This window comes from Lissotriton vulgaris, unplaced genomic scaffold (assembly GCF_964263255.1).
Source record: "Lissotriton vulgaris unplaced genomic scaffold, aLisVul1.2 SCAFFOLD_1311, whole genome shotgun sequence".
In the NCBI taxonomy this organism is placed as follows: Eukaryota; Metazoa; Chordata; class Amphibia; order Caudata; family Salamandridae; genus Lissotriton; species Lissotriton vulgaris.
Genome location: NW_028245490.1, coordinates 524,558 through 551,804, shown reverse-complemented (window position 1 = coordinate 551,804; position 27,247 = coordinate 524,558). Strand labels below are relative to the sequence as shown.

Below are 27,247 nucleotides of genomic sequence, written 5' to 3'. Positions count from 1 at the left end.
GCTGATGCCGGCAGGGTCGTAAGGTCGACCAGCGGCACCCCGGATCCGGAACCGGATCTAGCGGGACCTTGCAGCGTCGGGACCGCGGGGCCGCGATGCCTGGGGCTCCGGCGGTGTCACCCGAACCCACGGCCGCGTCGCGCGAGCGTCGGGGGTGGAGTCAGAAGAGCGATGTTGCCTCTTCGACTTCTTGTGCCTCTTACCTGAGGACTTGGAGCCCGACGAGTGGTGTCGACTCGCCGAGCTGTGATGACTCCGGCCCCGCGACCGGTCCCTCAACCTCCTTCCGGACCGGTACCTCGAGCGGCGCGGGGCTGACTGCTGGAGCTCCAGGCGCTTACGGGACCGCTCCCGCCTAGCCTTCGACGTCAAGGCACGACAGTCGGGGCACGACTTATCATCATGGTTGGGCCCCAGGCAATGTAGGTACCGGCGATGGGGGTCGGTAACCGACATCAGTCGGTTGCAGTCGGCACAGGGCTTGAACCCGGGCATACCTACCGGCACCGATGGAGTCGTAGACTCGAAATGGATCCAAAAAGGATCGAAAAAGTTTAGTCAAAAAGTGACTAAAGAGTACCACTTTCTCCGGATCTGCGCTTGCTGGCGCCGAAAAAAGAAGAGCTGACGTCAGCGAGCAAGGGCGGAGTCTAAGTACTCAGACGACGTCATCCCGGCGCCAAAATGCCTACCGACGCGCAGGGGTACTGCTACGCTAAAGTATCCGGATCCAGTCTGACGCCTGGAGATATTCTAAGGTAAGGAATCTAATACTAACCTGTTTCTTTCAGATCTCTAGGCCAATGGTTTGATATCAAAAAATATTGTTTTGTTTTATAACCAACAGGTATCAAAATATTCTTTTCTCAATATGAGTGACTTTAGGTAATTACTTTGCAAAAAGGCAATAGTCTTTGTATACAAAATAGCTACAGTGGTTGCAATAGGCAACACAATTTCAAACAATTTAACATTGAGCTCAATGGGTTTTGCTACATAAATGCAGTTGATTACTTTATGGATTACTTTTCTAACCCCCGGACTGGATCCTAAATTCAGTCTCGGGACATGTACTGTAAACAATCAAGCGTTTTGGTTACAGTAGTGATTTTTAAAGAATATAAATGTATTTTCAAAGCTGACACAAAAACTTTTCAGTGAAAACCAAGCAATGTTATCCTATGGGAGCAAATTCAGGTCACAGGTAAAGTAGGTTCTTGTTACTTTTGTAATCCAGTACTGAACTCCTAAGTTCAGCACTGGGACCTCTACCTAAGACAGGTAAGTAATTACGTTTTGGTAGTTGGTACGATTTTCAAAGAATATTTGTAATTTGCAAAAATCGACACTTAAAAGAAATTTCACAGAAGTCATGCTTCACCTCGCCTCTTCCACCTGAGGTTTGGGGTTGGCATAGGCTGGCACACCCCCTTTCCTCACTTAGGGTTTCCCGCCATCCTTCCAGCCAGAGTGGGGGTCAGAACCGGTGGGGGCCAGTTGCTGAGTACAGCAAGTGGCCTGGAGAAGCTCAAAAAGGCGGAATGCCTTTGAAGCTTCCCCTGCCCATCCTAGTGGAGGAGGCTTGGCACCTCGTCCCAGGATGTCCATGGTTTCAGGCCGCCAAGAGTGGCAGGCTCTCAACCCAGGGGTCCAGAAACATGCCTGGTGGTGGCAGCCCCGGTAGCCATACAGTCAGGACACTGGGAGTTGGTTAGGTTTCAGGGGGCATCACTAAGATGCCATCTGTCGTGCATTTTACATTAAATCCCACACTGGCATCAGTGCGGGTTTAATGTACTGAGAAGATTGATATCAAACTTCTTAGTCTTCAGGGGAGCCATCATGGTGCTGTGGAGTTCGTAATGACAACCTCCCAGCACCATATACTCTTAATGGCAGCACTGCACTTACAGTGCCCAGGAATGGCCCTTGGTACTGTAGGGCACAGGGCTCATGCACCTGTGCCCACACCACTGGCATAGGGCACCCAGCTAAAGGGGTGACTGATGGATGCCAAGGCAGTACGTTTGTGGGCATGGCACACAGGGATGTGTGCCATGTCGACTGTTTAGTTCTTTACTTAGACACTCAGTCTGCAAAGGCAGTGTGTGGGTGTCAGGGTGTCCAAGGGTGGCACAATAAGTGCTGAGGCCCTTAGGGGTCTTCTCTGGTCACCATGCCCTGGGTACCTAGGGTACCATTTACTAGGGGCTGACAGGTGGCCAGAGAAGACAATTGGGTTTTAGTTTCAACACAGTTTTAGGGAAGGAACACAGGCCCTGGGCACCTGGTTGGCAGGAGCCCAGGGCACACTCAGTCAAAGCACATCAGCAACTCAGCAAAAAGTGGGGGCATACCATGCATGAAAGATGGCACTTTCTCACAATCCACCACTCAAATTACTTCATATTAAACTATATTAATTTTCAACACTAATCCTTTATGGGTTCCGGAGTAGCGTGCTACTTGTCAAAAAGGCGCTTCAAAACTCAATCAGGGGTAGCAAGCGCTATATAAATACAAACCTCTTTCCCTCTTCTATCCCGCCACCTACCCTTCTCTATCCAAATAACTGAATACCATATCCACCACTTAAATTACTTCATATTGCACTATATTAATTTTCAACACTAATCCTTTATGGGTCTCCGGAGTAGCGTGCTTCAACACCCCATCAGGGGTAACAGGGGCTATATAAATACAAACCTTTTTCTCCTCTAACCTTCTGCTATCCTTCCGAATCCAAATAACTGACTAACCTATTCACCACTTAAAATGTACTTGCATGTTTCACTATACTAATTCAACACTAATCCTCTATGGGTCCCAGAGTAGCGTGTTACTCGCCCAAATAAATGCTTCGACGCCACTTCAGGGGTTGTAAGCGCCATACAAATTCAATTACAATACAAAAGGATCCTTTCTGACTTAAAAAAATAGTTACTTCCCCTCGGTAGCGATCTTTCTGGTGGATGCTCTATATTACTCACCTGTAGGATGATCCCATGTCCATACTGAAAACTTCAAAGATCTCAAGTCTCCGGCAGAGGGGGCTGGCTTCATATCAATGTCAGAAGTGACGTCGGATGTCATCATGGAAGCCATACAGCACAAAACCTAGCTTCAGTTTCAATCAGTTTTCTACAACCCTTTGAGGCCATTAGATGACTGCCATTGGATTTACATAATGCAGTGCCAAAGTTGAACTGGGACCTTATTCATTTTGTGCATTACACATCCATCAAAAAGTGAGGTGGGCGGGAATGTTGAGGAATCTGTAGGAAGACAGAGTTCCCACCAGAAAGATCGTTAATGCAGGGAAGTAACTACTTCTTCTACCTGCAGATTTCTCACAAGTAAAACAGATTCCAAAGCAGAAACTTTACCTGGAGGCGGTTGATGGATGTCTAGATAAGGAAGTCCTGCAGAACTGAGAAGTGTAGCTCAATGGTTAGAGCTGTAGACCCTGATGAAGAGGTCTGGCCCGGGACCAGGGTTCAATTCCCGCCTCGGCGGCTCTTGGACTCAATCTCCCCGGACCTGATAATTCTCGCCTCGGTGCCTAGTCTAATCATGGGTCCCACTCTGTGACTCTGGGCAATAGCTTGCTTAATCTCCACAACGGCCCCAGCAGCGCTTGGATGCCTGGCTTCACCTTGGGGTGCCCAGGAGTGGACATCTCACAGGAAAGCCAGGAAGGGTTCCACAGCGGTATGAATACAGCGCTACGAGACCACTGGGTAGAAGGCGCTATATAAATACAAACATGTTTACATTTACTGATCTGGTGAAGTGGTGGGCCGCATGGACTTTGGCATTCAGGCAGTGATGCTTCGCGGGAGTATGTAGGATCTCATGCAGCAGCATTGCAGATGTTTGCACCAGGAACCCCTCTGGCAAGGGCAGAGTCCTTGGTGGAATGAACTCTGAACCCTTCCGGGGTCTCTTCCTTGGCCAAAGCACAGCACGTCTTAATGCAGAGAAGGATCATTCTGGATACCACCCCCTTCTGGAGTGCTCTTCCTTTCTTGGAACCTCGGTGCCCAACAAATACCTGGTAGTCAAGGTCTTTATCGGCAATGCAGTCCAGGTAGAAACCGAACACTTGCCGAGGATCCAACATATGAGGTCGCTCCTTCATGGGGTCGAGTGGGGTACACAGGGTTGGTAGTATGACTGACGTGAGTGAAAGCGAGTCACCACTTTGGGAAGGAAATCACCCTTGGGTCGTAGCAACAATTTGGCACGGACAAATTTGGTGAATGGTGTCCAGGAACTCAAGGGCTGTAATTCACCCACCTGCCTGGAAAAGGTAAATGGCACCTAAAAAAGGTTTGAAGATTAAAATCCGCTGCTGGCAACTGTGAAGGGGCGCAAACGGAAACTGCATCAAAAATGCCAAATCAAGATAATGACCAGTGTTCTACTGTATGATTGGAATGACTTACCATCCTTTTTCCCCCTCCTTTTTCTTATTATGGTTTATCACTTTATTTGCTTCAGATGCCATCAGCAGGGTGGGGGGAAGGGGAGGTTGTTTTAAAGATTATTATTTATAAGAAAGAAGTTCCTTTTTCCCACAATGTGATTCTGCTGCTGCCAAAGCGGGGCTGACACAGGTTTCAGCGAGGGCAAGTACAATGTTAACTGGACTTCAAGGACTGTTGAATTACTGGAGCCACCATTCAGATGACTACTGCCCTTTGTCTCTATTTTTTTAAATATTATTTTTTCTATATGCTTACTAATCTTAATATGCTGTAAAACTGTATTATTTGCCACGATGGGGAAAATGATAAAAATGTGTTTAAAAAAAAGATAATGAACCAGCTGGGGAACTACAGAGGGAGTTGGTGGATACAAATTAGTCATCCCCTTCAGAAAATGCATCACGATATGGGTCTTGAACAGGGAAGGCTGTTCTAGGCGACAGAGGAACCCCGACAATGTAGCCAAATACCCCCTAAAGGTGCCGACCCCCTTCTGGGTTAGGGATAGCGAGAACTACAGGATATGCGGCAAACAAGCCTGAAGACTATCTATGCTGTATGCGCATCATTAAACAAAGTTGTTCCAGCTCCCAGAATAAAACTGATTTTCAGAGGAGAGACGAGCGGACAGGGTTACGTCGACCCCCTTAAGAGGTAGCTGGAAGGAGTTTAAATGTCCCTGCTCAGGTATGAAGGTGTAGGTCTTTAAGAACAGGTTGAATCACCATTCCAATCCCAAACTAGGAGAGAAGGTCCGGTCTGAACAGCAGATTGAGGGAGGACATATAGAGAAGTGCTGAAGGTCTGCATACCACACCCTCCTTGGCCAACCCAGGGCAATTAGAAAGACTCAGCGTGGTAATAGCTAATATTGCTCAGGACGCAAGTCATCAAGTGTAAGGGGAAGGGTAGAGTGTAGCTGAAAGTTGTACCTCAACTGAAGAGTCACAAGGCTCTCTGCAACGGATACAGGAAGGTACAAAACTACTGGCATTGAGCATTTTCCGAGGAGGCGGCTGAGGCCACTTGGGGAGTGGATTTCTTCGACTTCCTCCAGCAGGATACGCCACTCATGATCTGCAAAATAATGTCAGCTCAAGCTGTCGGCTCTGACATTCATACAGCCAGTAGGAGATTGCTGTTAACCAGATCCCTAGGCAGTGTGTCCAAGACCACGGCCTCAATGCCTACCGGCCAAGGAGACCCTACCTCCCCATGCTGTTCAAGTACCACATGGACGTCATATTGTCCGCCTGTCTTCTGGCCATCAATGGCTTGTTCAACCACTCTCTTCGTACTGAAACTCTTCCAACGATCTGGAAAGCAGCTCAGGTTAGGCCTATTCTAAAAAAAAATTTAAAAAAATGACTGTGGATTCCCAGGAGCTATCCAACGATATCGCTGCTCCTATTTCTTTGTAAAACAATGAAGACTCTGGTAAATAAACAGCTCCGTCGTTTTTAGAAAGCCACTCTTTCCTAGATTATTCCCAGTCAGGTTTTCACTCCCCTTACAGCACAGAAACGGCGCTGGTGGCAGTATTAGACACCATCAGATTCTCTTGTCGAAGGTCTCTCAGCCTTGCTGGTATTACTCGACCTATCTGCCGCATTCAACACTGTCTCACACACGATTATGACCGAAAGACTCATGAAGATTGGTGTCGGTGGAAAATCTCTTGGCTGGCTCAAAAATGTTCTAAGCGATCGGACCCAAACTGTTCTCTTGAGGCCTTGAACTTCCGTACCTCGACCCTAGATGAGTGGAGCCGCAGGGCTCCTCTTTGAGCCCAACACTCAAATATCTATGTGGCCCCCCCAGCTCAAGTGATAAGATCATGCGGTTCTGAAGTCATCTCTGATGCAGACAACACTCAACTGATCTCCATGGTACACAATCCTCAATCCACGGAGATAAGATTCAGGGGTTGTATGAGGAAGAGAGCTCTCGGGATGCTGTCCAACTGCCTACAATTAAACAGTGGAAAGACCAAGATTCTGCGTTTCAGCAAAGCCCATGCCCACTGGTCAGAGGACGAGTGGCCCCAGAACTAAATAAAAAGGCAGTAGGAACCCTGGGCAGTTTTTATTTAGGTTAAACTCGGCATGGGCATCCATGACGAAAATTAGTCATCACTGGTGGAGCAATCATGTACTTTCATAGATAGCCACGACAGAAAGCACCATCATAGTTGGCACATAGGCACGGCATTATATAATTAACAAAGGTATCTAGGGATCAGATAACATTTTACAGAGAAACATAGGAGCCAGAAATAGATACAATGTAATCGGCATGCATATGGTCTACAACAGCTAGACGAAAATAAACAAGGGAATCGACCACCAATTCCAGCGATTTCCTCTGTAGCAGATAGAAGAGGTTGCATGGGTGGTACTCTAGAGAATGAACAGGAATGAAAAATCAAAATTTACACTCTGGGGAAGGAAGAGTCATGAAGGGAAAGGAAGGTAGAGCTTTAGAAAAAATAATGGAGGTGGGGGCAAGTCAGCGGGACCTCAGAGCACTATACCGGGCATGACATCTTTGAGGGGCTAGCATAGGGGTCCAAGGAGGGCGACGGCCAGAAAAAGAGTTAACGCTTAGGATGGGAGTGCTCCAATACGACAAAGAAGACTTCTTGGAACTGGTCAGCGATCGATGGTAGATAATCACGTAAGGGTTGCCAAACATCTTTCATCCTGGCCGATGGGATTGAAAAGCGGCATACCGCTCACTAGTAGTGTCACCGTACGTCATGCTGGTGAGCCAGCTGACAGCGGTAGGGGGCAGGAGTTTACCCCAGTGCAGGGCAACTTTGCGTTAGGCCAGTAGTAGTGCCATAGCAGTGGCTCGTCTAGTATCGAACAAGAAACCTGGGCATCTTAATTAAAGGGGCCTTTTGTTAAAAAAAACAGGTGAGCTCTACCTATGGCACCCGCTTCGAACTATACGCCTGCTCAGAAAGGCTTTCCAATGGCTACCCTCAAACCAGAAAGTCACTCACTCAAGCAATGATTGTCAGTCGTCTTAACTAACTGGACTCTTCTGATTCTTCCTACCGGTTCATGAACTACAGCGCCAAGACATCCTTTCAGGGGTGATTCACACAGCGCTATATAAATTACAATACAAGAACTAGATGGACCAACCGTGGACGAAGGGGAGACCAGCTCTGCGTGCTGGCTATTCACCTCTATTTTCAGCGGGTTGCTGTGATGCACCTGCCCCTCTAGAGACCAGAGGTCTCGGATCTGCAGGTGTTCGAGATGTGTCCCCACTCTAGGGTGGTGGCATCCGTCACTATCGTGGTGACTATCCGAGGGAGACTGAAGGCCATCCTGCGGTGTCAGTTCACCACTTCCTCACCAAACCGCATCCACTGCAGCGCTCTTGGAGATTACAACAAAGTCCGACAGGTCTCCACAGTGCTGGCACCACTGCCACGAGAGGCACCACTGCAGAGCGCTCATACGCCAACGTGCATGCGTGACCTGGAGAATCCAGCAAGGCAGGAGACCTTACAAGAGTAAGACATACAGCACTGGAACTCACACGCCCTCTAGAAAAGATGGGACCATTTTCTGAATATTGACAAATCTCAGAGTACGGGGGAAGGCATGGAGAAGGCTAGTGTCCAGAATTTACTGTATGCCTGGAGAAGCTGGGAGGTCTCCAGATGGGATTTGGGCTCATTGATACAAAAACCAAGGTCAAATAATAACAAGACTGTTGATTGCAGATGACCACCCCTGGCAAACCGGCTTTAATCAGCCAGTCGTCCAGGTATGGAAAGATTAGTATGCTTGATGATCTGAGATGGGCCACAACTACCGCCATCACCTTGGTAAAGAGTCGACGTGCCGATGTCAAGCCAAATGGAAGTACCATTCATTGGTAGTGCATGGACACACCACAAATCGCAAGTGCTAATGAGAGGTCTACTGGACCAGAATGTGGACGTACGCATCCTCTAGGTCGAGCAACTCCATCCAGTCTTGAGGCCAGCAGGACTAGAATGTGGAAATCTGCATTGTGCAGGTCGAGCGACACCATCCAGTCTCGAGGCCAGCAGGCCCAGAATGTTAAGTATGCCTCCTGTAGGTCGAGCGACACCATCCAGTCTCCAGGTTCCAGCGCCAACAAACTCTGAGCTAGGGTTAGCATCTTGAACTTCTCCTTCCTGAGGAAGAAGGTATCATGCCTAAGGTCCAAGATCAGATGTAGACTGAAGTCTTTCTTGGTACAAGGAAATATTGGGCTGTAAAAACCCTCTTCCATTTCCTGCTCTGGCACTACCTCCACAGCTCCTTTAAGGAGGAGCACTGGCATATCCTGCTGCAGGATGGATAGATGATCTGGCGGAGGGTAGAAGTAAAAGTGCGGTGTGGTGGGGAGTAAAAGGGCATTGAGCCTGAAGAAAGGGTAGGGTGTAACCCCTGTCTATCATCTGGAGAACCCACTGGTTCAAAGTAATGGCCTCCTGGGCTGGTGGAAAGAAGAGAACCCACACCCCACAGGCTCTGCCAGGGTTGGAGAAGCAAAACAGACCTGCGTCGCTTGTGGTTCAGGGGAGGAGGTGGCTTGCTAGATCCATGGCCCTTCCATCTGGCTCTACGACTGTACTTTAAGGCCAGAGGGGTCATTCGATGCTGATCCTGGAGCTGTAAGGGCTGGCACTAACAAAACAAGAACCCTGCGAGAATCTCTGAAAGCATCAAAACTGACAATAGTCCCTCTGGGCTTGGAACTGTTGGAGATCCAGTGAACGGACTGTAGCCTTTCTTGCCTTGAAACGTTGCAAGGCGGCGTTAGCTTTTCCCCTGAACAAGCGAGGCCCTCAGATGGGAGGCCCAGTATGTTACCCTGCAAATCAAAGGAAAAGCCTGATATCCAGAACCATGCATGGTGTCAACAGATACAGAGGTCCCCATGGCTGGCGCACGGAGCCTACAGTTTCCAGATTCCGCTTGATAATATGGCATGAAGCCTTGCGTCCATCTCTTATGATCTCTTAAAAATGTGTTCCCACGTCTTCCGGGACATGCAGGGTGACTTTTTTCCCATAAGGTGTGTGTGTACTGTGCCAAAAGGCAGATGGTGTTTAAGAACTTCAAGGCAAAGGCCATACTGCCTGTTAACATCTTTTTCCCTAAGCCTCAATTCGCTTAGACTCCCTGTCTGAAAGAACTGAAGGGAAGTTCTCTGCACCTTCCCTTCAGTTCTCACACATGCACACATCTAGGGATTCTGCATACCATGCTCTCTGGGCCCAATCCAGGGCCACTAGGATGACTTGTGCTTGATTGTTCCTGATCTTCTTCAGTACTCAGGGCAGGAATGGCATCTGCGGTAAAGGCCAGTGGAGAACGATGCTTGGATAATCCAACTCTCTGGTGACAGATAGGGCAGTAGCGCCCTGCCACCAATCTATTCACAGCCGGTGCTGTAGTCTCCTTCTTCCAGGCGGCATGACAGCTCTACCAAGGCTTCACTAAAGGGAAGGAGGGGTTCTGAGTTTGCTTCTGATGGAAAGACCTTCATAACGGCATTAGTCTTCACCATGACCATGGCCAGATGTAGTTTAAACACTTCCGCTGCCTTGCTCACCACAGAGTTTAACGACATAACCTTTGCATTGGGGGTCCAGAGGGAAATTCCATCTTGATTTCTAGCGAGGTGTGAGAAGGGGCTCTTTATCGGAGGCCATGGCAGTGGATGCTGAAAGACTGGCTCTGGAGGAGGTAGTGCATCCAAGGCTTCTGTGGTGGCACCAGCAATGCCACTGATAGCAAAGCTGTATATCTGTGCACTGGAGTAAAAGCAGGCCCCGCAAGTTGTTGTAGGGCCCAAGGACGAGCCAGTGGGAGCTAGGGCCCTGGTAAAAATTGCATAAAGAAATGCCACTAGCTCTGTACCCGAATTACGAGTGAGAGAGGGCCGGCACAGGGAAGTCCAGACAAGCTGGAGTAGACACTGGAGGTTCTGGGGAAACCGGAAGTAAAAAGGAGTGGGGCACTGAATGTATGTTCGAAGGAACAAAAAGAAACATCCTGACATGGGTGCACAGGGTGACATTTACATGAGGCTCTGGTCTGTCACTTCTGTGGCAGAATAAAGTCAACAAGGAGGCACACGTGGTCACCGCGCACCATGCAGACACACTGCTGTGAAAACTTTGGGAACCAGTCTGGCACCATGGGAAATTATCAAGGTGAGGAATCTGTGGTTTGAAGTATCCACCAGAAAGAGTATTATGGTATATTGCAATGATGTCTGGATCCTGTAATGTGTATTTGGCTGTTTATTCTGTGTTGTGCCTTGAAACTCGATTTGATCTGACAAATAAAATACAAGCACTACACTTGTCATACCCTTCACTTTAAAATTTGAATATAAACATACCCCTGAAATCCATGCATCAAAGTGTGATCAGAGTAACATCCTAATTAAGAAGGGGGGTCCTTTGTGGATTCTTATGATGGTGTGTGCATCACAACACTCACACAATGTTCAGGTTACTCTAAAAGGCACCAGCACTTAAAGACTCTGCTAACTCATTAAAAAAAAGAAACACCCCACAATCCTGCACAGCACCCCATCAGCTTAGGTGCGCATATCTCAGTTCATGCTCGGAGGCAAACTTGGCAGCTTGTCGCAGGCAACTCAAAGCATGAGACGTACAAACATTCATGAGTGTACCAGGGTCCGACATGCTGACATCTTTCTTCAATGTATTTACAGGCAGTATTTGAATGCACCTGGGATCGATGTACGACAGACTGAACTTGTAGAACCTTTTTCAACTAACCTCAGAGTCTACAAAGTGCCTTTGGTAGTAGTAAAAGCCTCGTCGGCAGAGATTGCAGTGACCGAGCGCGGATTTCAAGAAATGCCTTCTGTAAACCTGGTGCCAAGTATCTTTAATCTGTAAAAAAACACAATGTTAAAATGAAAATACATGTAAGAAATATCATATTACTTCATTAAATATTTTATTTCATTTTGTTTGACAATGATTTAGAAACACCCCCAGCACCACTGCCCCTCAGAAAGGTGGCCTCATTCAGAGAGCCATCATGACTCTGTATGCCAGGGATCCCAACGTGGCACAGAGTGAAGGAAGAGTTCTCCAGGACTATATAGGCAAATGACAGACTGCAGTAAGGAAACAGACACTTCTAGGGAAGATCCTGGCTTTCATATCCTACAAACAATGGAACGGCACGTTTTATACGTTTAGGCAAAGGAGCCGAAAGAAATTAGGCAACGCATCGCTGCTTTGAAATCTTTTATCAACAAATGCAACTTTGGTGAGTGATGGAACAAGGTGGTGCAGGAACTACTCCTGGTCCAAACAGTCTCACAAAATCCAAAGCAGGACATGGTAGGCCACGCATCAGACTTTTGAAAAAACTGACAACAGTTAGAGTAATAAATCAAGAATCAAGGTTGTGATAAGTAGGCTGGTGAGGAAAAGCAGGCTCTCCTTGCACGGAGTCGAAACCGGCCATGAGACAAGTCCCGGCTGTAAGAAAGTTTGTGTAACATGTTAAAGGTGTGTCGAGGTCTGGCAACACCAGTCAAATGGAGAAAGAGATGGGATGTTCAGATCTGGCAACCATTGGCGTTTGGCAGGGTACAATTGGAAGCCTACATTTGAAGGGGAAAATGAAGAATGCAGGAAGGCTGGCATTTTTCTGGAGTAGCAATAAATCAAACAATTTTGAATAAGATGACCAAGTAGCAATCTGAGCCCTGCTCTCGAGACCCATAGAGGCATGCTCCAATGTTTTGGGGACTGCATGAGCTTCATTAGCAAAGACCTGAACATAGCCTTGGCCCCTACGGTAGGTTTCTTAAGGACTAAAAACGATGCTGGCCTGAACTGAAAACACCCCTTAAAGTCCAACGTCATTTTGATTGAGCTCACAATTGCTACCTAACTTCTGCAGCTTTATTGCTTCCCTCGCTACTCTCAGCTTGTGCATTTGTGTCTATTTGTGCTTGTGTCAGGATCCAAGAGCAAGTAAGATTGGGGTGAGTTTTCTAGAAGCCTTCACTCGGGAAGGAGTTCAGGCTCCACTTGGGTTGCAGTTTCACTTCGCTAGAGTGGAAGGTGTAGAGAGAAAGCTTGAACATATCTGCAATGAGGTGGTTAAATGCACTGACATTTCTGGAAATGCCTTAGAAGCAGCTTGTCACTGGGAGTATATTCTTCGGGACATTACACATTATTCGTGCAATACCACTCTTTCTGCTAGCCACAGCAAGACTTTCTGTTAAGAGCTAACAGACGGAGTAAGTATGTTATTTACAACCTTCCGAGAAGTTGCATTCCTTCCAATTTTGCCCTTGTCTTCATGCTAGACTGGGTGATACAAGCTCAGAGGCATGAGCCAGCTTAGAGACACCTCTGGAGTGCCCCATTCTCAGCATTGCTAGCCTCTTCTCTGCACCGCAACCGAGGGGCCATCATTATCATTGATATGGCTGCTGTAATGTTTGGCCAAATATCCAGTTAAGCTGCTCTAATAGTATGACCTCAACGCTTCTGCTGTTCCATTTTGTCTGTGAACTGCAAGGTCTCCGAGCAGCTTGGATCTTGAGCAGCAAGGACATGAGCCAAAGCACCTCACCATTCAGCCGCATCTTCCGCTCCAATCCAAACGCTGAATTTGACATTCAAACATCCTGCTTTACGATATAACAAATCGCAACAGATTGACAAAAAACTTAGATCAGAAGATACTGTGTGACCCACATTAGGTCCTACGGTTGGTTGTGTGTTAATCCAGCTAATAATCTTTTTAAAACAAAATTCCAACAAACAAGCGACATACATTTGGTAATGCTCTTTCAGCAAGAGACTATCCAGCCTCAGATTACTCATCTTTTAAATATTCCCAGGCTTCAGACTGGATCCGGACACTTTTCAACAGCACCTCTGCACGCTGGTAGGTGATGCCATATGGCTCCACATCAACACTGTCCTACTCCGGAAACGCCGTGTAAAGCCTGTATCAGCGCCACTCCCGCGTGTTGTCAGTTGCTTTTGAGACTGTTTGAGTCTCCAGACACAGAGCTCCAGTGTGCAGGTTCCTAGACTTGGGATCTTATTAACGGATAGAGTCCAATCACAGAACAGGGAGGATGGGAGGAATTTGCGGCTAGATTGAGTGTCTACCAGAAATAGTTACCAAAGGTAAGTAACCTATTCTTCCGATAGAGGCTTCTAGCCGCAGATTCCTCACCTTTTGAATAGATGCTAAAGCAGTACCTCAATAATGTGGGCTGTGAGTGGAGTTGCACCAGAAAGTCTTGTAGAACCAAGTGGGTGAAATCCCCTTCTCAGTGGACTTGATTGGCCAGACAATTGTGCTTCGTGAACGTGTGACGGGAATCCACGAAGCCCCTAGCAAACGTCGGGACTGGGACTCTGCGTTCTACTGCAGTGGCAGCAGTTTTGGTTCTAATAGAATGAGCACACAGTCCTTTTGGAGGATGATTTTTAGCCATTGCTTTGCAGATCTTAATGGAGAGCATGACACTGCAGGAGATTGTTATCTCTCCACAACCTTGCCTTTCTACGTGACAGCGAACCCCACAAAGAGCTGATCTAACAGCCAGAAGTCTTTGGTACAATCTATATAGAAGCTCAGAGCTCTCTTGGGGTCCAAGCAGTGAAGTCTCTTCTCCTCCTTTGAAGGGTGAGGCAGAGCACAGAACGTCGGCAGGGTGATGGTTTGACTGGCGTGGAAAGGTGTCACAACAGAAAGGATGCCCGAGTCCGCAGAACTAGTATGTTTGGCAAGAAGGTGGTGAACGGTGCGTTGAGAAAGCACTTGAAGATCACGCACAGATCTTGCCAATGTTTTGGTGACTAGGAAAGCGGTCTTAAGGGTGAGGAGCCACAAGGGACAGTTGTGAAGCAGCTCACATGGAATGCATTTCAGAGAGGTGAGGACTAAGTTAAGGTCTCACTGTTGCATGATGAAGGGAGAGCGATAAAACAAATGATGTAATCCTTCCAAAAATCTTTAACAACAGGAGACTTAAACAAAGAAGGCTACTCCGGCAACTGCAAAAAGCCGAAAGAGCTGCATGGTACACTTTTATCTGTGCCAAGGGCAAGCTCTTCCGGGTTAGGGACACAAATATAAACTGTCATACCGCTTGGCCTGAAGGGGGTCAGTCTGCTGAGTACTGCACAAGCCCCAAACTGTCCCAATGACAGGACGCTACAGTTGTTGAGGGACGCCTGGCTGCCAAGATGACATCAACCACCTTTGGATGCGTTCAGCTGTGCCGATCAATCACGATGCATGAAGGTGCAGAACCCTGGCCTGCTCCTGCAACAGAAGATCCTCCCCAAAGGCAGCCGTATCGGCGGACACATGCACAAACGTAGGAATTCTGCATACCATGCTCTCTGAGCCCCATCAAGGGCCACTAGGATGACTTGAGCCCGTAGTTCCTGATTTTCTTCAGTGCTCGGGGCAGGAATGGCATCTGGGGTAAAGGCGTACAGGAGTTCAGAACGTGTCTCTAAGCAAGAGACACCTTGCACCGAAATGTGGACATCGCACATTCTCTGCAGTGCAGAGCTTAGGTTTTCCCAATTTGTGGAAGAGACCTTGTACCACCTTCATGTGTAACGGTCATTCGTGATTAGCTAGGCTCCAGCGGCTGAGCTCATCCGCCATTGCATTCAATGATCCTGCCAGGTGGTTCACCACCAAGAAAATTCATTTGTGGTCCATCCAGTTTCACAGGCGCCAAGCCTCCTGACTCGGGGTCAGTGAGCCCCGATTGTTGCAGTACCACATAGCGGTAATATTGTCAGTGAGCACTTATACCCCTCTTGTGGATGGATGGCTTTCTATGATGGCCATCAGCACCACGGGTTGATGTGGAGCCGGGGCACCATTGGAAACCCGAGACTTCTGAACTCCACCATTCCAGAATGGCCACACTAACCAAGAACCGAGGCATGGGTCACCTTTGTAAGCTCTGTGTGGAGAAGGAAAAGGGGCCTGCCGCTGACCCAGCTATGGTTCAGTTGCCACCATTCTAAATCTTTTGCAGTCTACTCTAAAATCTGAACATGGTCGGAGAGGTGCCCATGATATTGGGACAACGGAGACTTCAGATCCCACTGCAGAGCCGGTATATGTCACCAGGCGTGCCAGACCAGGAGGGCTGCAGAAGGCCTTCAGTCCCAGCAGTCTCAGAGTCGACCTCGCTGAAAACCAGGGCAGAGGCCTAAAAGTCTAGATCATATCCTGAAAGTTCTGGACTACCCTTCCAGGGGTAAGGACACGAAACTGAACTGTGTCTGAAATGGCTCAGATGAAGGGGAGTGTCTTCAAAGAACTCAGGAGCGACTTTGGCGAGCTGATGGTGAACCCCATAGATAACTAGAGGTTCGATCCAGTCTGGAGGTGGTGGACACCTTCCTGGGGAGACCCCGCATTCAGCAGCCGGCCGTCAAGGTAGAGGAAGACTGGCATGCCAGACCTCAGAGGATGCGCTGCAACTATCAGCTGCACTGGTAAAGGGAAAGAGAGCACAGCAAACGGAAAATGCTCCTGTCCCATTTTAAAGGAATACGTTTTGCAGTTGAGGATGGGAGTTATGCCAGCAAAAGAACATCTCCCCCCATGGACACGCTCGGAAACCACCACAAACTGTAGACTTTGCGGTGACCTAAAAGAGGATGTTTTGCATTTACTGTGTAGCTGTAAAGGTCTAGAGAAGGAGCGAAGGTTACTACTAAAACAACTGTGGAACCAAAGACGCCTGCAAACTCGCCGACAAGCATTAATAGCATGCTTTGCAGGAGGAGACACTCAATTAGCCTGCAGATTGGTACGCTTTATGAAATTAGCAAACATAGGAGCCCATTAGGATCGCGGACGGACTTGCGTCCGTCCTCGACCCTAGAGTAGGAGGGAACCTCCGCATGGCATGCGGAGGTCCCTCCTGTGCAATTAGGATGTGACCGGCAACCTGGCGGTCACATCCTCTATTTTTAACATTGCGGCGGGTGCGGCTTCAAGCTGCACCCGCCGCAATGTTAAAAATGCACGCATTACATTTGTATGTAGAAAGTGGCAGGCACCGCGCGGTGCCTGACGCTTTCTGCATACAAATGCAGGGGGTACCATAGGTACCCCCCATGTGCACCCCCGACCCCCTCTTCACCTAGGGGGCCCGCAACGGGCCCCCGCAGTGATGTTACACATGCTTTTCCACGGCGGAAAACCCGCCGCGGAAAAGCATTTTTTAAAACCCATCCTAATCTGGCTGACGGTGTCTGAAAGACACCGTCACCATATTAGTGCTTTTCCACCGCGGTTGTAAGCCAGCCGTGGCGGAAAAGCTGTGGACGGAAACCAGGACCCACCAGCTATCCTAATGTGGCGGTGGGTCTTTGGTGGGTCCGCTGCGGATTCTCCACATCCTCCAGGCCGGCGGTGGCTTCCGCCGGCCCAGAGGATGCGGAAAATCCGCAATCCTAATAAGCCCCATAGTGCTAAATCCTCCTGCCAGTAAATGAATTGACTAAAAACGCAAACAACGGTAAAATTAAACTCCGTAATCGTAACCTTTATCTGTTAAGCAGCCTTGTTAGATTTGTTGGCAAATTTTCAGGATACTGTAAGCAGAAGAAGTACAAAAAGAAGTCTGTCAAATGGTAACTCCCGGCTTTTATTTTTTTTTATCTAGGTTTGTTTAAAGAGATTTTACTATTTTCATTTGCAGTAAACAGTACCAACACAAAAGTAAAAAACCTTTTGTAATTTTTATTTTTAATGGATTTTTAACTATTGTCATTGTAATGAAATTAGTTTTCTATGTGCCTTGCAAGGGTGCTTTTTCTGTACTCTTAGCTCCATTGCAAAGATTTTTATTAATCATGCAAAAAAGAATTCTTCTTCTACTTTTCCTGTCCCACCACAAGCCGCATGTAACGCTGGTGCGCTGCAAGGACAGGTATAGGGACATAGAGGTCCTGTAGGTCCAATGCTGCCATCCAGTCGCCAGGGTCTAGGGCCAGCGGAAGCATTTTGAAATTTTCGTTCGGAAGGAAGGCGTTGCGAGGGAGTAGATCTAAAGTAGGCCAACGCCGCCGTCCTATTTGGAGACCAGGAATGAACAGGCGTAACAACGCTTCCTACTTCTGGCGAAGGAACCCTCTCAATAGCCTCTTTGGCCATAAGGGCTTGCGCTTCCCGCCACAAAATGGAAAGATGGTCTCTGTCAGTCATTTGGGAGACAGTGGAAAATGCAGCAAAGCAGAAAGGAAGCTGAGGGCAAGGCTCTTCCTGACAATTTACAGGACAACTGTCTGATGTTATGGTCTGCAACCATACAAGAATAGTTGGATTCAAGAATCGTGTCCGTGCTCCATTAAGAGAACGTGAAAGGAGTTTTTTTTTGTGTCGTAATTCTTTATTGCGAGATTAAAGGTATATACATTTGTGGGGAGGGCTGAAGGGAAAGTAGTGAACTGAGAGGCCCGCTGACTTTGGCCTCAAGGGTGGTGGGCTCCACAACCGTAAAACTGCTTGGTACCATCCAGGGGTTGATTTGGGTGGTGATATGGGGTACCGGGCCGAAACTGCGAAACTAGCGGTAGGGCTAGTGAGGTGGTGCAAATATGCTTAAGTAGAATGCTGCTGCCCTGCTCCCCCTGTACCAATTGAGAGCTGAGTCTGCATTATCCCCAGACAGATGTGTCCTACTAACGGGCATACCCATTTCGAGTCATGAGGCAGTGTGTCTCCTCCTCTTGGTGATATTGCACATGAGCATCATCGCCTTTGTTAGTTTTCTCGCAGGATGTGTGAAGGGAATGTAAGGAAAAGGTGAGAATAAAGATGTCTATGCCAATAGTGATGTATTAGAAAAAGTGTAAAAGCACAAGGTAACTGCAATGGCCAGAGGCATATGGGGAGGAGGGAGGGCACATGTGAATCTACAGCACTACATGACATGAACAGATGCTTACAGGGTAAGTCACAATCTGTTGTGTGGCTGTAGGTACACAAGCCCTGCATATACTGTAAAGCTGTCCCTCTTTAGAAGCAGTTTCTTGCGCGTTGGAGTTACAAAAGTTTGAAACAGGGTCTTTAACCCAGCCTGACCAAGATTAGCTTGCTGGCATACTAAAAATCCATACAGTAGTGCTTAGCAAATGTTTGTGGGGGTAGATCATGTAACTGCTTTACAAACGCCAAGTTACATAGAAAAGCCATAGTCGCTTATTTTTTACGCGTAATGTGGCTCTAGGAGTAACAGGTAAAGGCCTTTTGGCTTTAATGTAGCATGTTTGAATGCATTTAACTATCCATCTGGCTATAGGGTTTCCTTTATGAGGTGGAGAAAAGGCTGTAAAGAGTTGCTTTGTTTTTTTGAAAGTCTTAGTTTAATCAATGTAGAACATGACTGTTCTTTAACATCTAGGGTATGAAGAGCTCTTTCTGCTACAGAATACGGGTTAGGGTAAAAAACAGGTAGCTCAATGGATTGATTGAGATGAAACTGAGACTATCTTATGTAGGAATCTGGGATTAGTGCGAAGAACCAGTTTGTCTTTATGTATTTGAAAGAAAGGTTCTTCTAAGATTAGTGACTGGAGCTTACCCACAAACCTGAGTGAGGTAATGGCAACTAGAAATGCCTCTTTCCACGATACGAGTGTAGAGGCTCAAAAGGAGGACCCATGAGCCTAATAAGTACAATGTTATTATTCCGAGAAGGTGCTGGAAGTACATGAGGCGGAATGACTCATTTTAGCTCTTTCATAAAAGCTTTAATGACTAGAATTTTGAAGAGCGATAGATGCAGTATATTTTGGAGATAAGAAGCTACTGCAGCAAGATACAACCTAATGGAAGCGTATGCTAAATTGGACTTAAGTAAGTAATAATGTCTTGCACTGTAGCTTTGATGTATTTTTTTTTTTGCTGGCAATAGCAAATAAAATGTTTCCAACTTGCAGCATAACAGGCTCTAGTTGAAGGTTTGCCTGCTTGTTTAAGAAGGTCCACACATTCTGCTGGTAAGTTTAAATAACCAAACCCTAATACCTCAGGAGCCAAATCGCTAGGTTGAGCATCTTGGGATCTGGGTGGCTGATTTGTCCTTGCTCCTGAGTGAGAAGGTCTGGCCTGTTGGGGAGCTTCTCATGTGGGACTACTGATAGCCCTGTTAGTGTTGTGAACCATGGATCACGTGTCAAGGTGGGAGCTACGAGAATCATGGAGAGATGTCTTTGCCTGTGTTTCCGAACCAGAAATGGTATGCGAGGAAGAGGTAGAAAAGCGTAGGCATACATCCCTAACCAACGCATCCATAGCGCAGTGGCCTTGGATAGTGGGTGTGGTAACCTGAAGGAGAAGTCTGGGCATTTTGCATTTTGTGGCGAATGAGTCAATCTGGGGAAATTCCCACTTTTGAAAGTAGGGAAGGAGGACTTGTGGCTTGAGTTTCCATGCGTGGGGTTGTGGGTGCGTCCTGCTGAGCAGGCCTGCAAGATATTGGTCATTCCCAGGCATACATTCCACCAACAAATGAATGTGGTAGTGAAGAACCCACTTCCATATGGTCTGAGAGCGGCGTAACAGAGAAGACCAGATCTCCCACCTGTTTTTCAATCAATCAGGATTTTTAGAGCGTGGCTGCTTCACCCGTGAGGGTCTCGAGGCGCTGTCAGATCATGCTGCTTGTTCTCCTATTGGTTGAACATTCAGGTCTTGAGGTCTTTCCTGAAATGCTGGAGTGATGGAGTGATGGCGAGGCTCTGAAGTGCAAGGGGAGGTTGTTCGGACTAGGACAACCTTGTGGGATAGATAAGGAAGGAACGCCTTCAGTGCTAGGAAAACTACCTGAAGTTCTAAGTAGTTGATGTGTAGAGATTGATGTTTGGCATCCCTCAGACCTTGTATTGTGAAGTCTTGTAGATTTGCCTCCCAGCCCGTCTCTGAGGCGTCTGTGGTTAGAATGACGAGGGGCACAGGGACCAGGAAAGGCCGTCCGTTCAACAGACTGCTTGAGTTCCACCATTGCAAACAACAGTGCCTGCGGCGGTCTATCAACACTCGATCTTGGAGGTGACCCTGTGACTGAGCTCCCTGGCGAGATAGATATTGCTGTAGTGGGCACATGTGTAGTCTTGCGTGGGGAACTATGGCAATGCAAGATGCCACCATATCCAGAAGACGCATAACAGTCCAAATGGGGAGTGTTTTTTTGGGCTGGAATTGAGGTAGAAGTGTCTGAAAATGTTGTATTTGAGTGGGATTGGGGTAAATTATTCCCAACTGTGTGTTGAGCATTGCACCCAAGTATTGTTAAAGTTGAAGAATGTCAGCAGCCCTACATGCCAAGAACAGATGCATACTGGTAAGTAGCATATTCCGTTCAAGGCATGTGGGCTGCTGAATTCACATCTGTGCATAGAATGTATAGCAGTCTCCCCCTTAGCGGTGGTTGCCCGTGCCAGCTGCATCAGCCTGAAAAAGAGTCTTGAGTACAGCCTGTCCTACAACTGCTTGCTGTTTGGAGTGCACATCTACGCAGTAGTGTTTGGTAAATGTATGTATGGTAGTCCATGTGGCTGCTCTACATATGTCTTCTAGAGGAATGTTTCCCAGGAAAGCCTTGGATGCCCCTAACTTGCGTGTTGAATGCGCTCTTGGGGGGAACTGTTAATGTGAGTTTAGCTTTCTGATAACAAATTTGTATGCACTTAACAATCCATCTGGCTATACCTGATTTTGAAATGGGGTTGCCTTTGTGCTGTGGTGAAAAGGCAACAAACAGTTGCTTAGTTTTCCTGAAAAGTTTTGTCCTGTCTATATAGTACAGAAGAGCTCTTTTAACGTCAAGGGTATGTAGAGCTCTTTCTGCCACTGAATCTGGACTTGGGAAGAACACTGGCAGTTCTATAGTCTGATTGATGTGAAACTGGGATGCCACCTTTGGCATAAATTTAGGGTTTGTATGTAGCACTACCCTATTTGCATGAATTTGTATGAATGGCTCCTGAATGGTTAGGACTTGTAGCTCACTAACTCTTCTAAGGGATGTAATCGCAACTAAAAAAAGCCACTTTCCACGTTAGGAATTGTATCTCACACGAGTGTAGAGGTTCAAAAGGTGGTCCCATCAGCCTGGTTAGAACCACGTTCAGGTTCCAGACAGGTGAAGGTGGGTGTCTTGGAGGAATCACTCGTTTGAGTCCCTCCATAAAAGCTTTAATAGCAGGTACAGGTGTTGCCTGTTCTGAAGATAAGCTGCCACCGCAGCTAAATGTATACGTATGGAACTGTAGGCGAGATTGCATCTGTGTAAATGTAACAGGTAACATATGATGTTTTGAGTAGATGCATCTAGCGGATTTATGTCATTATTGGTACAATAGATGACAAATGGTCTCCACTTCACCGCATAGCATGCTCTGGTTGTAGGTCTTCTTGCCTCTTTGATAATATTCATACAGTCAGGAGGCAAGTTCAGGTAACCAAACTCTATGACTTCAGGAGCCAGATCGCAAGGTTCAACTGTTGCGGATCTGGGTGCTGAATGTCTCCATGGCTCTGTGTTAAAAGACCGGGTGTTAATCGCAGCCTTTGATGTGGCATCACGGAAAGTTCTAGGATGTGTGGTGTACCACGGTTGCCTCGCCCACGTTGGAGCAACTAGGATGAGTGTCATGGAGTGTTGTCGCAGTTTGCGTGCCACTAGTGGTATGAGTGGGGCTGGGGGAAAAGCGTACGCAAACCTGCCTGACCCGTTCATCCATATCGCATTGCCCTGAGACTGCGGATGTGGAAACCTGGCGGCGAAGCTTTGGCATTTTGAGTTTTCCCTTGTGGCGAACAGGTCTATCTCTGGGTGACCCCACTGCTGGAAGTACGGTTGTAGCACTGAGGGATGTATCTCCCGCTCGTGCATCTGGTGTCTGTGTCTGCTGAGCAGATCCGCTATCTGGTTGTCCCTGCCTGGGAGGTGTTCCGCCATGAGGAATATGTTCCTCTGAATGGCCCACTTCCACATGCTCTGAGCTAGATGTGACAACTGTGGAGAGTGTGTCCCTCCCTGCTTCTGTATTTAGTACATGGCAGTCATGTTGTCCGTCCGGATCAACAAGACTTTGTTGCAAAAAATGTACCTTGAACGCCTTCATTGCCATGAAGATTGCCATCAGTTCCAGCAGGTTGATGTGCATCTTCTTTTGCTGTGTCGTCCATAGTCCCTGCACTGTGTAATGGAGGACATGCGCTCCCCAGCCCAGGAGAGATGCGTCCGTCGTCAGCACCATTTGTGGTACAGGCTCTTGGAGCGGTCGTCCCCTGCAAAGGTTTTGTGGGTTCCACCAATGCAGAGAGTTGTATGCGCGACCGGTCACCAACACTAGGTCTTTTAATTGTCCTTGAGCCTGGTTCCACTGCCGTGCTAAGCACTCCTGAAGCGGACGCATGTGTAGTCTCGCGTGAGGGACTATGAAGATGCAGGAGGCCATCATGCCTATCAACTGCATGAACACCCGTGCTGGGAGCGAGTGTTGGGGTCTGAATCTCTGAATCAGTAATTGAATGCTGTTGATTCTTGCAGAGTTTGGCTGTGCATTTGCTGCCAGAGTGTCTATCGTCGCTCCTAGGTACTGTTGTACATGAGCAGGTTGGAGATGAGACTTTGCGTAGTTTAATGAGAATCCGAGGCCGTGCAGGAGGTGAATAGTGCGAGACATGTGGCTGGCGCATTGCTGGACTGACTGTTTGGATGAGCCAGTCGTCCAGATAGGGGTAGACGTGGACATGGTTTCTCCTCAGGTGCGCCGCTACTGTTGCTAGGCACTTGGTAAACACCCTGGGGGCTGTTGTCACCCCGAAAGGTAGTACCTTGAACTGGTAGTGCTGATGTTGTATGGTAAACCTGAGATACTTCCTGTGTGCAGGATGTATTGGTATGTGGAAGTACGCGTCTTTTAGGTCTAGTGTTGCGAGGAAATCTCCCTGAGTGAGCAATGGCAGAACCTGTTGTAAAGTGAGCATGTGAAAATGTTTTGACAAGATGTATTGGTTTAGGGGCCTGAGATCCAGTATTGGCCTGAGAGACCCGTCCTTTTTGGGGATGAAGAAGTACAGCGAGTATACCCCTGTACCCTGTTCCTGTATGTGGACGAGTTATATGGCCCCTTTTTGCAGCATGCTGATAACTTCTTGCTGCAATAAGTCTATGTGCTCTGCGGACATAGGACGGTGTCTTGGGGGTATATTGGGTGGAGTGGAAGTGAGCTCTAGACAATAGCCGTACTGAATAAGTTGTCTCACCCACCTGTCTGTGCTAATGCTCTCCCAGACTGGCAGGAACTGTTGTAATCGCCCCCGACCAGTGTTACATGGTCCGGGGCAGTGACAAGGCGTCACTGTTTAGTATTGGCGGAGGATCTGGTGTTGTTATTCCCTCGTCCTCTGCCTTTGCTGCTGTTGCCACGGTATCCACCTCTATTGTTTTTATTATAGGTGGTCTGCGTGCTCCCTTTATTGTATGGAATCTGCTGGGATGCCTGGCCTCGTGTAGCTCCTCTGTTACTGGAGCGACGAAAGGAACCTCCTCTGAATTGTTGTGACTGCAAGGCACCCATAGACTTGGCTGTCTCTGTGTCTTTTTTAATCTTTTCTAAGATCGTGTCCACATCAGGACCAAATAAAAAATCAGGGTTCACAGGCTGATTTAATAATGTGGTTTGAATCTCAGGTTTGAACCCAGAGATGCGCAACCAAGCATGTCTCCTGCGCATGACACTTGTGTTGATGGCCCTGGCTGCGGTGTCTGCTGCGTCTAGCGCACATTTAATGGATGCGTTGGATATGAGTTTCCCCTTCTGGATTAGCATTGCTGCTCCCTCCTTGTAAGCATCTTGCAAATGTTGTAGCAGTTGCTCTAGTGTGTCATAATGCGCCCTATCGTATCTGGCTAATAGGGCCTGCGTTTTAGAAATTCTCCAGATATTAGCTGCTTGAGCAGCCACCCTTTTCCCAGAAGCTTCTCATACTTTAGATTCCTTGTCTGGAGGAGGAGCATCACCCGTAGTTTGTGAGTTGGCGCGCTTACGAGCATTTGATACCACCAAAGAGTCTAATCGCAGCTGTCCCTTAATATATGTAGGGTCCACAGGCGCCGGTCTCTATTTTCTTTCAATTCTGGGGTTAATAACCCTTGCTCTAGTGGTTTCCTTGAAAATGTCTCCTGCGTGTTTAAGGACACCTTTTAGCATTGGCAACGTTTTAACAGATTTCTCTGAAGTGGAGAAAGTGTCAAACAGGAAGTCCTCTTCAACTGGGTCAGCATGCATGTCCACATCATGATTTTGTGCTGCCCTTTCAATTAAAGCGTTGAACGCAGCTGTATCTTCTGTTGGCGAAGTTTTAACAGGATAAGAAGGAGTATCAGGAATAGTCTGACTCCCCTTGGTCAGCAGGGTCTGTCCAGGCTTGAGTCTGGTCATCCTGATCCGTGTCCACAGGGTAATTATATTGTTCATCATCGTCATACCCCATATCCTCATTAGTGGGTGAGGGTGAGTATGCATAAGTGGCCTGGCCATGGTACCTCACAGTCTCAAAAAGGACAGGCGATGTTGAAGAATCCCTTTTCTTCTTGAGTGGAATTTTGTATGATTCCAGAGGATTTTCCGACCTGATCTTCCTTTGATAAATAGTAAGTCTACCAGATTCGGAGTCGATATGTAGCTTCGATTGGTCATCATATGAAGGCTCTTGGTACATAACGTCCTCTTCTAGAGGATGACTCCTTTTTCCCATTGACACCTTTTTGGGTGTTTCGACCCCAGGTTTCGGATCGAGCGCATTAGGGCGTGCAGTCGGGGGCAGTCCGAATTTTATCGCTGGCATAGTGTCTTTAGACAGACTGACCTTCTTTGGGGCCGGCGTCGATGTAGGTCCGACCGACATTGCCTTTTCGCCAATAAGTTTTGGCCCTGCGTCTACTTCGGTGCTTGTTGCGTCGTAGACGCGCTCTTCTGCCTCGACTCGACGTGGTCTTTCGAGGCGCTTTTGGATTTCGACTCGAGGCCTTTGACGAGCTGTGGCCTTGCGACTCGTTGCTTCGGATCGAGAACCTTCTGAGACTCTAGTCCCTTGTTTGTGTCGCTGTCCGTCGACCTCGTCGGTTCGACGTGCTTGGCTTTAATGGTGGACTTTAGCGCACCGATCTTCGGTTCGACACTCTTTACTTTTGACCCCGCAGGGTCGTCGACACCTTTTTTCTTCGTCGACTCCGATGGGTTCGAGCTCTTCGATCCGAAGACTGTTTTCAGCAGTTTCGGTTTCGTTTTTGACTCGATGGCTTTCGGTTTCGTTTTAAGTAGTTGGACCGATGGCTCATGTGATATATTCTTAGCCGGGCCTTGATGCGGGGCTATAGAATGATCTTGGCTAAGGCCTTCTGGCGATGCCTCGACCTGAGCCCTTGGAAGTCTTTCAGTGTTTGTTTCGGGCCCCGTACCCACTGTTGGGCCTGGTTCATCGCTCGAGTCGTCATCAACGGCTCCAATGGGAGATACGTCGTCCCTTACCTCGACGACGTTTTAATCTTTGACGTTCTCTTCTTCGTCTTCATAATAGTTGGAGTCATGCTCCGAACCGGGATCCGACTGCTGTTCTGGATCCTCAGTCTCGACGACCTCATCGTCCTCTTCGTCGAAGATATTCACCGGGTCGGGCGCTGGCTTTGACATAGTTTGCCTCGCTGCGCGTCGGATGCTAAGCGTCTTCTTCGACCTGAATCGAGCACAAGCTAGACAGTTGTCCTCATTGTGCTCTGGTGATAAGCACTTGTTGCACACCGGGTGTACATCGATGTGCGGGTACTTAGAGTTACAAAGGGGGCATTGTTTGAACGGGCTCCGTTCCATCGACGATTGGGCCTCCGGTGTCGAAAAGGCCACGCGGCTCTCTTCGACGTCCTGCTCAAGAACAACTGGAACAAGAACTCTACACCGATCGAAACAATACCGACGACCCTGAAGGCCTTTAGAAAAGTTTTCGAACTTGAGCAAAGAAAAGTACATCCCAACCCAATGGCGGAAAAAAACAATCTGAGGATGCCCATGCGCACTGTAGTCCGGGGGAGGAGCCACCTATCTCATGATACTTCGAAAACTCTTCCAGGACAACAATGTGCAATCATCCGGACCCAACACTAGGCGGCGATCTATGCACAGATATGAATTCAGAGGCCCACATGCCTCGAACACTTTTTATCTACTCGTGGGGAATTACATGGGCACGTACTGGCTCTTCAAATAGGTAATCAGCGTGACGTAGCATGCAGGGAAACATGGGCAAAAACGGTGTGTTTTTGTGAGTGGATGACAGTGCATCAAAAAGGAAGTTTGTTTCTAGAGACTATTTATGCAATTGGACGCCACGATAAGTAGCTGCCCCAGCAATTAACTGCTAATAAACCCTAGAATCGCCAGGAGGGGAGGGGCAAGCTGGACAGAGATCTCGGTCATTAGGAGTCATTGGATCTGTGTCGTAAGTGCCCCAAGGAACAGGATCCCTGAATGGTTCTCCCATACCCCCTGTATGTGACCTTATGAATATGGAGGTATATCATAGAGAAGGTCATAATGTAGGACGGCAGCCAGAACGTATGAGAGTCTCTTAAGTAGGCTGCATTGAGCCTGGGGTGTGCACATCTCATGAGAGAGGCTG

At 47.8% G+C, this 27,247-nt stretch overlaps 1 protein-coding gene across 6 annotated transcripts in view; it reads right to left on the bottom strand.

The window, feature by feature from the left end:
• Positions 1–27,247, bottom strand: part of OPA1 (OPA1 mitochondrial dynamin like GTPase) — a 298,318-nt gene that overhangs the window by 55,344 nt on the left and 215,727 nt on the right. For all 6 annotated transcript variants that reach the window (XM_086949083.1, XM_086949085.1, XM_086949084.1 and 3 more), the window contains one exon: positions 11,302–11,418. In XM_086949083.1, the coding sequence (XP_086805209.1) occupies positions 11,302–11,418 (117 nt within the window). The remainder of the gene's footprint in view (positions 1–11,301; positions 11,419–27,247) is intronic.